The sequence below is a fragment of the Dasypus novemcinctus genome, chromosome 8 (genome assembly GCF_030445035.2).
Source record: "Dasypus novemcinctus isolate mDasNov1 chromosome 8, mDasNov1.1.hap2, whole genome shotgun sequence".
NCBI lineage: Eukaryota > Metazoa > Chordata > Mammalia > Cingulata > Dasypodidae > Dasypus > Dasypus novemcinctus.
Genome location: NC_080680.1, coordinates 39534338 through 39547536, shown reverse-complemented (window position 1 = coordinate 39547536; position 13199 = coordinate 39534338). Strand labels below are relative to the sequence as shown.

The 13199-nt window shown below is 39.4% G+C and overlaps 1 protein-coding gene across 2 annotated transcripts in view; it reads left to right on the top strand.

Moving 5' to 3' along the window:
• The window catches only part of MAMDC2 (MAM domain containing 2), a 185173-nt gene that overhangs the window by 95284 nt on the left and 76690 nt on the right, over positions 1 to 13199 (top strand). For both annotated transcript variants that reach the window (XR_011649388.1, XM_058301686.2), the window contains exons 7-9: positions 2242 to 2335; positions 8633 to 8776; positions 9864 to 10129. Coding sequence is in view for 1 of the 2 variants with exons in the window: in XM_058301686.2 (XP_058157669.1) it covers positions 2242 to 2335; positions 8633 to 8776; positions 9864 to 10129 (504 nt within the window). In the remaining variant the exon portion in view is untranslated. The remainder of the gene's footprint in view (positions 1 to 2241; positions 2336 to 8632; positions 8777 to 9863; positions 10130 to 13199) is intronic.

Below are 13199 nucleotides of genomic sequence, written 5' to 3'. Positions count from 1 at the left end.
TTCTTATTTATTTATTTACTTATTTAAAAATTTTCTTTTCTCTTGCTTTTCTTATCAGCTAGCACCTTGATAACTAAATGGCATGCCCCTGTGTTAATTTGTAAACTTAATTTCTTGTAAACTCACCTCTCTTCCCCCTTTAACAGCCCTTTCCCCTTTGCCAGGGGCAAATTGTTGGTGCCTCTCTTGAATTTTGGAGAGTCTAAATGAGGTCTCTGTAGGGTCATTGTTGTTAAGCTGAAAGGGACTTAGGAACCATCCTTTCCAACTCCTTTTTCAAAAATGAAGAAACTGCAGCCTAAGGGACAGAAGGGGCCTGCTCGAGCTAATGAGTAGCTAACTTGGGGTAGGAACCTGAATATGAGTTCTAGAGGAGGTCAACATGGAGAAAAGAGCACAAAGTTCAGAGCTCGGTATGTACCTAACTCCATACTAGGATCCTTGGGAATATTATCTCATTTAATCTCAACAGTCCTGCAAGGTAGGTGCTATCAGGCCATTTTAAAGATAAGGAAAGGAAGGCTTCAAGAGGTTTAGCAATTTATCCTACGTCACCTAGAAAGAAGTGACAGAAATGGAATTTGAACTTTTCCGTCTGTCTCCAAAACACCATTCTCTTCACAAAAGTTTGCCTATGGGTCAAATCCAGCCCCCAGTGATTTGCCTGACTGGCATAGTAGGTTGTTTTTTCTCTTGTTTGTTTTAATTTTTGAATTGTCAACAATTGAAATATCCAAAAATTTCAGATACAATTCTAGAGATCCTGGTACTCTTGACAATTTCATAGGTCCGGAAATGAGCCCTGAATTCCCACATGTCAGCAATTGACAGAAGCTGCGTAGCAGCTGGCCACTGTGGACAGGGCTTACTTACCCTCTCCTTTCCCCACAGTCCACCTTTTTTTGTTGTTACAACTCTAAAACACATGCTTTATTCCCCACAGTCCACCTTTCCTGCTACATCATACCAGACCCACTTCATGCATTTACATTGCCTGCCTAGCCCCGCAGGCATTTGAAATTACAACTCCTGCTCAACATTGTATCTTCTCATGTTATCAATTTACAGGGACTGCATACAGGAGTTGGATTTCTCGTTGGAGGTGAATGCTGTGCTAACCATGCCTGATCCCTGAGGTTCACAGGCAAAAGGGGGTTGATTCTGCTCAGAGTTAAAGTCCATGGCAGGAAAAGAGCAAAGCTAGAGCAGTTGAACTTACTAATCTCCTCCCCTTCCTAATTTTTTTTTAAGATTTATTTATTTATTTTATTTCTCTCCCCTACCCCCCTACCCCCAGTTGTCTGTTCTCTGTGTCTATCTGCTGCATGTTCTTCTTTGTCCGCTGCATGTTCTTCTTTGTCCGCTTCTGTTGTCAGCAGCTTGGGAATTCATGTTTCTTCTTGTTGCGTCATCTTGCTGTGTCAGCTCTCCGTGTGTGCGGCGCCATTCCTGGGCAGTCTGCACTTTCTTCCACGCTGGGCAGCTCTCCTTACGGGGCACACTCCTTGCAGGTGGGGCTCCCCTACACGGAGGACACCCCTGCATGGCAGGGCACTCCTTGCGCGCATCAGCACTGCACATGGGGCAGCTCCACATGGGTCAAGGAGGCCCGGGATTTGAACCGCGGACCTCCCATGTTGTAGACGGACGCCCTAACCATTGGGCCAAGTCCGCTTCCCTCCTCCCCTTTCTAACCAGTCAAGCATGCCTAGACATGTTAAAACCCTATGCTCAGAATTTCTGGGCCTGATTCTGCTTTTGCTGACAAGGGGTTATCAGATCTGACTCTCACATCTCTGTCAGGGACCTCACATAAAATTCCATGCATGGAGACAGCAGAAAGCCTTGGAGGGGCTTAGTTCTCTATGAACAGCAGAGGGAAGGCTTGCCTGCTTTCTTCATGTAGTAGCTTGTTTTTCCTTTAATTAAAGTTCATAATGTTCATTGTCAACTCTGTAGTTCTATCAGAAAGTGAAAAAGGTACTTCAGCTGACCCTTGGGAAGGGGAAAAACTCTACTAATAAAATGCAACTTAGGGTTTAGTAGCCACTCCCTTTAAAAGAAACTGTGGGTTGAAGAGAGCACTGCTCAACCTCCTATATTTAGGAACGGGTTTCCACAAGTACTTATAACTAGGCACCATCTGGATTGATTGACATGCTACTTTAAATCATGGTGAAGAGAACTCAGGCTAATAGAAAATATGCAAACATGTGACAAAAAACATTTTTTTCTCTGCAGGTTATATTTGAAGTCGCTTTCAACGGTCCCAAAGGAGGGTATGTTGCCCTGGACGATATTTCTTTTTCTCCTGTTTCCTGCCAAAATCAGACAGGTGAGCATTCTCTTTTTCTTCTTCTACAAATTTGGAGTTTTCTCTTCTTAATAGATGCCTGTGGTCTGTTCTTATTTTTTAATCCTTTCCAATTTGCTTGCCTTCCCCCTTATCTTATTCTTAGAAAATTATTTAACTGAATAGTCATATTTTTTTCTGGAATATTACTTTTTTTCCTGACACAGAGTAAAACTAATTTTTCTGTCATCACAGAGAAGAGGTAAAGTCTAAAGAAGATTTTAATCTTCCCTACGTACTAGGAAAGGAAAATTAGATATTAACTCCTTCTCACATGGTCCTTCTCTTTAAAGCATATCTTAGGTCCATAGATAGGGTGGATGGAGAATACTCTCAAAATCTACTGAACAGAATTATAAAATCTGTTTCCAATTTTAGATATTCAAGACCTATAAATGTCCTCAAGTTTAAAGGTTTTAGTAATTTGATATATATTATATGTGTTTAACTTAATTGCTGTCTCTTTCTAAGTAAATTCTCAAGTTATTTTATCTTTTATGGTCAATTTTTAAATTTTCATAAAATTGGTGTTTGGGAAAAAAAGAAATTTTTCTTTTCTGGGGAAATAGATGAGCAAAACAACTCAAAGTAAATTAGAAAGCAAATGTTTTTGAATAAAAATAATAACAATATATTGATGATAACCCAGATAAATGCAATTTACCTTACCTTTTAGTTTGTTTCATTGAGAAACCCCAGGGACACACTGTGGTCATTCTTTCTTATTAATTGCTCTCATTCTGGGTTTTGGAACACAGGAAGTAAATATTTAGAGTTGGCCTTTGTGGTCTGACTTTCACTTAAGATAGAGTTTGTCTTTTTTATGGTTTTATATGGTTTCAGATATATTCTACAAGCAAGAGAAATGAGAAAGATATATTTTCTACTTGAACTGAACTGTTATCCCTAATTAGGGAGAAGTCTATTTGCTGATACCACAAATTAGAATTTCCCACAAATTCTGTTTAAAAAAACAACAATAATAAACTAGAGAAACAGGTGGCGGACTTGGCCCAGTGGTTAGGGCATCCGCCTACCACATGGGAGGTTCGCGGTTCAAACCCCAGGCCTCCTTGACCCGTGTGGAGCTGACCCATGCGCAGTGCTGATGCGTGCAAGGAGTGCTGTGCCACACAGGGGTGTCCCCCATGTAGGGGAGCCCCACGTGCAAGGAGTGCACCCTGTAAGGAGAGCTGTCCAGAGCGAAAGAGGGTGCAGCCTGCCCAGGAATGGCACCGCACACTCAGAGAGCTGACACAACAAGATGATGCAACAAAAAGAAACACAGATTCCTGTGCCACTGACAACAACAGAAGCAGACAAAGAAGACACAGCAAATAGACACAGAGAACAGACAACTGGGGTGGGGGGCGGGGGAGAAGGGGAGAGAAATAAATAAATCTTTTTAAAAAATTAATAAACTAGAAAAACAGACTGAACTAGAATACATTTACATGTTTTCTAAAATGACTTAATCCAAGCAGTAACCAAAGATGGAAAGAGTCTCTAAATTTGACAAAACACAGAAACAAAAATGATTTAACTTCTCTAAATTTAACTGCTCCCTCTTCCCATCCATTTATATTACTATTATGTCAATAGTATTTCACAATCTCTTTATCATTATTTTTAGAAAGTTCCTCTTCACTAAGCATTTACATTGAACTTTTCTGTGTCCATGTTAAACATTTGGGGGAAGAAGTATTTATTCAATATCTGCCTTTGGTAGAGGGTAGGAGGAAGAGGCAGCTGGGAACTAATAGAATTGACTGAATCAGCTTAGAAATAATTGTTAAACATGCTCTCCCCTTTAAAAAGATTCAGAATATGTGTGAGCCCTTTCCTACTACACTGCTGCTTTGATTGTTGAAAAGAAAAGAAAGTTTCCAGCAAAACAGGAACTATTTGCTAATTAAGCTGTGGGCCCGTCAGTCCATAAAATCCAGCCCAGATAAAGACTCCTTAGAGCCATATTTTTATATACCTTTTATATACATTTTTACATACTTAGGTTTACCAAAGGTCCATATTGGACCTTCAGAATTTCCCACCATGCCAACTTGGCTTTCAAACCGTTTCATTGCATCATCAGTGTTATGCTCAAGAGCCAGGCTTTGGATTCATCCCTATTCTGCTACTTACAAGCTGTGTGAACCTGCGCCTGTAGTGTAGCCTCTCTAAGATACATTTCCACATCTACAGTACAAGGATGGGAGAATCTGTTTCATAGAGTTGTTGGGAAAATTAATGATTTAGTTTATGTCTGAGAAGGTACAGAGTATGAAACATAGAAAATGCTTCCCTATGAGACTTAATATTCACTTAATTTTCAAACCATTCCCATCCATTCACCAGAGACCCAAAACTACAGGGAACCAGCAAAGGTTTGGATGAGTGTACCAGCAGGAGTCTGCTGTATGCCTTCCTTTGAGCAGCTGTCAGCCAGATTCTGAGCCTTAGAAGCTGAGCCCTCTAGTTTTCATACTTCACCTTGTATTTCACAAATGGTTTATGTCCTTCTGCTTCATAACAGTTGCCAACATTTTTTCTTTGTCTTGGTTAGCTCCATATTTGTTTTCTTCGCTTTTCTGAGCTGGATCCAGTGTTTTCTTTCCTCCCTTTCCTAGTTGGCTGAGACAGGAACTATTTCAGCACATGAACCATCTCATTTCGCCCTGTAGTTGGGTTTGCAGTTCATCCAGTCTCTGAGCCCTGAGACTCTTAGCCTAATCACAGATGTTAAACACCAGTGTCACGTCACTCCCCAGTAGCCCCCCAGGATGACCCCCAGGGGACACTGAAGGCTCCCCTGCCACCACCCTCCCCCTTTGGTTACAGTATTTCCATTCCCACACCTACTTTACCTATTTGGCCTAGACTCTAGACCTAATGAATAAGCTCTCCTTTTGGTCTGTGATTCCTTGAATGCCTAACAGGTGATCTCATTCAATTCTGAGAATCCTGCCTTAATGCTTAACCCAAAAGTGAGTTTTTCATTGCTCTGCTATATGCAGGCTTAACCTCCCCCATGTGCATGGGTCCACCCCAAACCCAGGCCAGTGGTTGGAAAGATCCTGAAACTCATGGATATATCCCCAGATGATGCCTACCCAGTGTTGACCACTGGTAGCTCAGGTTAACAACACATTGCCCAGGCCTCTTGTCTCATTGCAAACCACATGCCAATTGCCTACATAGCAGCTGAAATAGCCACTTCCTTCCTTTGCTTAAAGACCCCCAAGGGTCTCCCTGCAGCCTGCTCAGTGGCCCAGCCCCCATTCCTTCATGGATCCTGAGTATGGTACCAGGTCCCACTCACTCTCCTCCTCAAGACAGCTCTGAGCTCTTTCAGCCCACCTTCAGTCTTGTTCATGCTAAAATAAAAGTACCATGCAAATTTAGCAGCCTAAAAAATCCACTGTACCCAATACCTCTCAAGCACCAAAGGGGCTTAGGAGCCTTTTAGACTATAGGAATAATGAGCTCCATGGAGCAGAGGAAAGGTTGAGAAACACTCCCAACTATTCTCTTCAAACTGTAATACACTCCAGCTAATTAGATCATCTTCATAGTCTCTCATTTCTAGAGTCTGAATGGCAGAAAGCAAGTAATTAACTAAACTGTATGTTCTATGATGCTTTTTGGTACCTTGCTAAAAGGGTGTTTAACTTTTTTATACTGAGCATCAACTGGTGCTCAGGGACTTCCAACTGCTTCTGATTCCTTCCTATCCCTTGAATATGTCATTAGCATTCCCAGTCACTCAATTTGTGACCTTCATTTCCCCCGTGCATCTGAAACAAGGCTTAAGCATCCATCCCAGATCTCTGATGAGTCGTAGTTCTCACTCAAGGTCTCCAGTAAGCCCTCTGGCCCCTTCTTCAGGAATCAGATGCTCTCTCAGGATAGAAGAGGCTCTCTCCAGATAAAGAAGTTTTGCTTTTGAGATTTTCCTTTTATCAGACCTTCTGCAGACCCCAGAAAAATCTATTTTAAGGACTAGGTGTTTAGCGAAAGAATATAATTACATCGTCAGAAAAACCTTTTCTATGTGACTCAGTTTATCACCATGGAGAGAACTGATCCTTGCTTACTTTCAAGTTTTAATTGCTCCTCCTGCTCCCTTCTATGAAGCTAGTAAATGAGTTATTCTCTTGTGGCCACTCAAGGATACCGTGTTGAGATACATTCTTCATGAATAATTTCACTGAGCATGGCTCTTGGGAGTGCCATATCGTTTCCAGAGCTAGATTGTCATCTGTAGACTTGGAACCATCATCTGTTTCTTCATTGCCAGATAGAAGAGGGGTGACTAATACTGGAGACCATCATAGGGTTTCCCATGACCTCAAATCTCCACAAGAGGAAATCAAGGAGGCTTGTTTGTATGATATCCTATTCATTTTTCAGGACTTGATCTTATGGTTCAAAGATACACACCCTGATACTGACATAGTCTGCCAGAGCAAGGCATAAGATAAAGACCACTGCAAGTTCTCCTTTCCTTTTATACTCTCCGGCTATCAGAGTCTGCTCCTTGTATAATTCTTAGGGCATATTGCCTGAGATACATTCAGATTTCAGTCATATAGGAACATTTTCTCCCTATTTAAAAATTTTTCTCTTTTTGTGGTGTGCTGTTAGTCATTTACTTTTTTTTTCAGCCTATTTAAAAAATCATTTCAAGTCCTTTATTCTGAAATACCTCAGTATGCGTTTTCTAAGAACTAGCACACTCTTCATAACCATAGCATAATTACAAAGTTTACAAAATTTAACACTGATACAATGTTATCCCCTAACCTACAGTTCATACAGCAATTTTGCCAGGTGCCCCACTAATGTCCTTCATAGTTATTGTTTTCTTGGACCAATATTGAATTTTGGATCACTTGGACCTTTCAGTTGTCATGTCTTTTTAGTCTCTTTTAATCTGGGCCAGTTCCTCTGTTGACTTGAATTTTCCTTGCTTTGAAAATGGACACATTGGGAAACAGACTTGGCTCAGTGGTTAGGGCATCCGTCTACCGCATGGGAGGTCCGCGGTTCAAACCCCAGGCCTCCTTGACCTGTGTGGAGCTGGCCCATGCACAGTGCTGATGCGCACAAGGAGTGCCGCACCACGCAGGGGTGTCCCCCCATAGGGGAGCCCCATGTGCAAGGAGTGCTCCCCGTAAGGAGAGCCGCCCAGCGCAAAAGAAAGTGCAGCCTGCCCAGGAATGGCGCCGCCCACACTTCCCTTGCCACTGACGACAACAAAAGCGGACAAAGAAACAAGATGCAGCAAATAGGCACAGAGAACAGACAACCGGGGGAGGGGGGGGAATTAAATAAAATAAATAAATCTTAAAAAAAAAAAAAAAAAAGGACACATTGAGAGCACGGTGACTCTGTTCCTGAGCATCCCTCTGTTTCATCAGATCGTTGCTCACAGAACTCAAATGTTTCCCTGGAGATACCTTTCCAGTTATTCAAAAAAGCTCCCTCTCTCCCTGGCCCTAGAACACTACACTCACTGTGTGTCAGTATGTGGAATAGATCACACTTGGCCACACTGAATGTGTTCCAAACTGCTGCAGATATATCTCTGCTTGACTCAGGGTAATCAGGACAGAGAGGTTCACAAGTCACTTGTTAAGAGACTAGAAGTTATTCTCAAAAGACCAGAATTCTGGGCTGCTACTAGAATTCAGCAAGGCCCAAACAATAGTAGAACAGATGACAGGATTGGTGTGAATTTTTGAACTGCATGATATAGTGAGTGAGGGTTTTCTTTAAGCAGAACAGCTCCTACTATTGCTGTCAATTATAAATAGATAGCGACTGTGCTCCCAACACAGAGCTTGATCAGCAAAGGAAAATTATTTTTAAAATATTTATCTTTGAGGGAAATTAAGAGTTCCTTAAAATCCTTACTTTTTTCCTTTCTTTTTTTACTTTGTATGAATAATTTTTGAATCAGGAAGAAGTAAATGAATAAATGCTGGCAGTCTTTACATCATGAAAGGAAACTTCTTTTGAAACCTGGTGCCTCTTTACAATTATAGTGAATGTGAACAGGGTTCCTTCTTCCTCCTCCCTCTAGAAAGAAAAGAACCATTTTCTTGTCATGCTGAGACGTTCGCTTGATGTTAAACTGTCACTGTGCCATTTGGGTAAAAATGTTTTGCTGTAGTTTACTTCTCCAGTCTCCCTAGGCACAAATGGATGCATATTTGTCAACCAGTTCCCATAGTCCTTCGAGATCCTTCTCTCTAACTTTGCTTCTCCTATGTTCAGAATTTCTATTTAGTGCTGTAGAAGCGAGCTGCAATTTTGAGGAAGATCTCTGCAACTTTTACCAAGATAAAGAAGGCCCTGGATGGAACCGAGTGAAAGTAAAACCAAACATGTACCGCACAGGAGACCACACTACAGGGTTAGGTAAATCCAGAGCCTGCCACGCAGTGACATTGCCAGGGTAATATCAGTCCTCTCTTTGCCATTCCCACCCATGTCTACCAAGGTACTGACTTAAAAAAAAAAAAAAAAAAAAAGAAAGCAGCTGTGATGAAGCAAAGACAATCTATAATATTGAGTTTGACCGTTTTTTTTGTGTGAAGTTGAAATTCAAACTGTTGTGCCAGTTAGTTCCAAAGCCAAATCATTGGAAATTATTTTGCTCTTCACTTTAGATGGAGAAGTACCTTTAAAAAAGCTATTGGATCTATCTTTGTGACATATCCAGTATAGATAAATCCACAGAGGAAGAAAGCAGATTAGTGATTGCCAAGGGCTGGGGGAAGGGAGAATGGAGAATGACTCTTTTATGAGTATGGGGTTTCCTTTAAGGTCTCGATCAATCCTCCATACCTCAAAAAAAAAAAAAAAAAAAAAAAAGACCATTTTATGTTTCTTTATTTCATATGGAAGAAATACAGGAAAAATGTAGATTTTCAGTAGCTGAAAAGCCCATCTGGTTCAAAACTAGCTCTTTGGGGACAGGTTTAACATATGAACCAAAAGTAGTAAGCTCTGCCCAACACACGAATCTCTATCACAAGGATTGCCAGACAGATGGTGATCACTCCATCCCTGCTCGTCACAGCAGAAATAAAAATGAAAACTCTGCTGTGGGCCTTACATTTCCTATGACCTGGTATTAGGTCACCCCAAGTCAGCCAATTGGCCCAGGCAGCTGGCAGCCCCACAGTGATTTCCCCTTTATATTTTATGAAAAGTATAAATCCTAATTGGTGACTGGAATCTGGGCCTAGGCAGTTAAAAATCAGTACTGGGTTTACGAAGTTTATTTAGGATTTAAGGAGTTTTTATATGCAATAGTCACATAGATATTTTCTACCTCTGCAGCCACAAACATTAGAAAATGTTTTCTATCACTTAAAGCCTATAGAAATACCCTTTGCTGGCAAATTCCACTACTTTGATCAAATATTTCCAGTTGGTCATCTGGGCTAGATTATTGAAAATTTTCACTGCTGATGTGCTGAAGAGTTTGTCTTATTTGCAGGGTATTATTTGCTGGCCAACACAAAGTTTACATCTCAGCCTGGCTACATCGGAAGGCTCTACGGTCCCTCCCTCCCAGGAAACTTGCAGTATTGTCTGCGTTTTTATTATGCCATCTATGGATTTTTAAAAATGAGTGGCACCCTAGCAGTTTATATCTTTGAAGAGAACCAAGTTGTTCAAGAGAAGATCTGGTCTGTGTTGGAGTCCCCAAGGGGTATTTGGATGCAAGCCGAGATCACATTTAAGAAACCCATGCCTACCAAGGTACAGTAGAGCCAGCAGAAAATTCTGTTCACTTATATTTGCTAAACAGGGTTATTATAAAAAAAGGAGTGCATTTCTGCTTCTTATAGCCAACAATTGATATGTCATTTTTCTTTCATTCAGGCTGATGGTCCCGCCCTACACCCTACCCCCTGCCATACACAAATTACTCTTTTAGTTCTTTTCCCTTCTCTGTGTCTCTGAATTATGACCACCTAGGGAGTTTGCTGGTTGTTTATTTCTTTGATTCCCTGAGAATGGTCCAAAGACTAGGAATACATGAATTGTACAAGTTCACCGCAAATTTCAATTTGAGGCCACAATTCACATACACACACGCGCGGAATGCTAGTATAAAAAAAAGGTGAGCTCAGTGAGCTTGATTTTACATTGTGTAGTTTTAAAATCAACTACCTAAGACTAGCTGAACAGAGAGGAGAAGCTTAATAAAAACTTAGAGGCCAACCCTGCCCAATCAGATAGATTTTACATAAGGGAACCATCAGCAACTAATTTTCATAGCAAAGATTGCAAAAAGAGAGATCTTCATTATAAGGAGAGTATAAAAGAAAGGTGTCTCTCCTGAGCTTAACAACTCACTAACTTAAAGAAGTTTTGCAAGTAGAATAAATTATGGTTAACTACAACCAAGATATGAAACTAGTATGGGGAAATCTATTTTTTTAACAAATCTATTTTGTTGACACATATTAATAAAGCATAAATCCATTCAAAGTATACCATCAGTGGTACTTGGTGTAATCACATAGTTGTGCATTCATCACTTTACTCACTTTTAGAGCACTTTCCTTATTCCAATAATAATAATAGTAATAATAATAATAAAAAACAAAGCTCATTACCCCTTATTCTCTCTATGCTTCCTTTGCCATACATAGCTACTGTTCTTTTCCTTTTTCCTAGTATATTTGTATTTATACTTTTAATATATTTTTATTGAATTATATCTTTCATATATGAACATAAATAAGCAATAAGTATATAGTAAAAGTTCTGAACTTAGAAAATAAAAATGCATAATATCATACAGGGGTCCCATACACCACCTCCTCCCAACACCTTGCATTGTTGTGATACATGTATTACAAACTATGCAAGGGCATCATCAAAATATGACTACTAACTATAGTCCACATCTTACATTTGATGTATTTTTCCCCCAACCCTGTATTTATATTTTGTTAAAAACAGTCTTATATATGCAATATCACCAATATTCATGGTTTACATGAGGTTTCACTTTCTTATACAGTCCAACATTACCATTTTTCCTTCTAATAATATGCATGATGTTAGACTTTCCCTTTCAACCACTGTCATACCCATATAATAGCTCTGCTAGTTACAAACACTGTGATGTGCTTTCACCATTTCTATTCATTTCCAAAGATTTACAACCTTTTTATCAGTTCTGCACAGATTGATCTTCAGCTTTCCATTCTCTATCCTCATTCTATTTTTTGGTGACCTATAATTCTAATTATTAACGCCAGAGATTACACAATATATTTAGTTCATAATAGGGCAGTCATACAGTATTTGTCCTTTTGTGTCTGGCTTGCTTCACTGAACATAATGCCCTCCAGGTTCATCCATGTTGTCACATGCTTCACGACTTCATTTCTTACTGATGCATAATATTCCATGGTGTGTAAATATCACAATTTGTTTATCCATTCATCAGTTGATGGACACCTGGATTGTTTCCAACTTTTAGCAATCATTAATAATGCCAGTATGAACATTTGTGTGAAGATGTCTGTTCTTGTCACTACTCTCAGTTCTTCTGGGTATATAACTAGTAACGGTATTTCCAGGTCACATAGCAAGTCTATATTCAATTTCCCTAGGAACAGACAAACAATCCTCCATAGTGGCTGTACCATTCTACATTCCCACCAACAATGGATAAACATTCCTATCTCTCCAAATCCTCTCCAACATTTACAGTTTTCTGACTTTTTAATAGCAGCCAGTATAATAGCTATGAAATGATATCTCATTGTAGTTTTGATTTGCATTTCCCTAATCGCTAGTGATAGTGAACATTCTTTACAGGTTTCTTTACCATTTTTATTTCTTTGGATAATTGTCTTTTCAATTTTAAGTGGGTAGTTCATCTTTTTATTGTCGAGTTATATGATCTCTTTAAATAATTATGGATATTAAATCCTTATTGGATATGTGATTGCTAAATATTTTCTCCCATTGAGCCGGCTGCATTTTCATCCTTTTGACAAAGCCCTTTGAGGTGCAAAAGTGTTTAATTTTGAGGAGGTCCCATTTATTCATTTTTTCTTTTGTTGCTCATGCTTTGGGTGTAATAATTTAAGAAACTACTGCCTACCACAAGATCTTGAAGATATTTTCCTACATTTTCTTCTAGAAGTTTTATGGTTTCACTTTTATATTTAGTCCTTGATTATTTTGGGTTAATTTGTGTATAAGGTGTGAGATAGGGGTCCAGTTCTCCCAGCACCATTTGTTGAATAGACTTCTCTGGCCCAGGTGGGAGGGCATGACAACGTTGTCAAAAATCACTTGATTTTAGTGCAATTCACCCTGCAGTAGGCCCACAGTCCATGCCTTGGACCATATACTTTTCTTGTTTTCTTGTTTCTTAATGAACTCTTTACTCCTTTGGCTATCCTAGAAAAATAAATAAAAACCAGTTGATTGTAGATATGAGGGTCTATTTCTATTGGGATTTTTATTGGGATTGTGTTGAATCTGTAAATCAGTTTGGATAGAATTGACATCTTTAAAATATTTACTTTTCCAATCCATGAACACAGAATGTCCTTCCATTTATTTAAGTCTTCTTCAGTTTCTTTTAGCAGTGTTTTGTAGATCTTTGAATACAGATCCTTTATGTCCTTGGTTAAGTTTATTCCTAAATATTTGATTGTTTTAGTTGCTATTGTAAATAGAATTTTTTCTGATTTCCTTCTCAGATTGTACATCAAGAGTGTATAGAAATGATTGATTTTTGCATATTAATCTTGTATCCTGCCACTTTGCTGAACTCATCTATTAGTTCCAGTAGTTT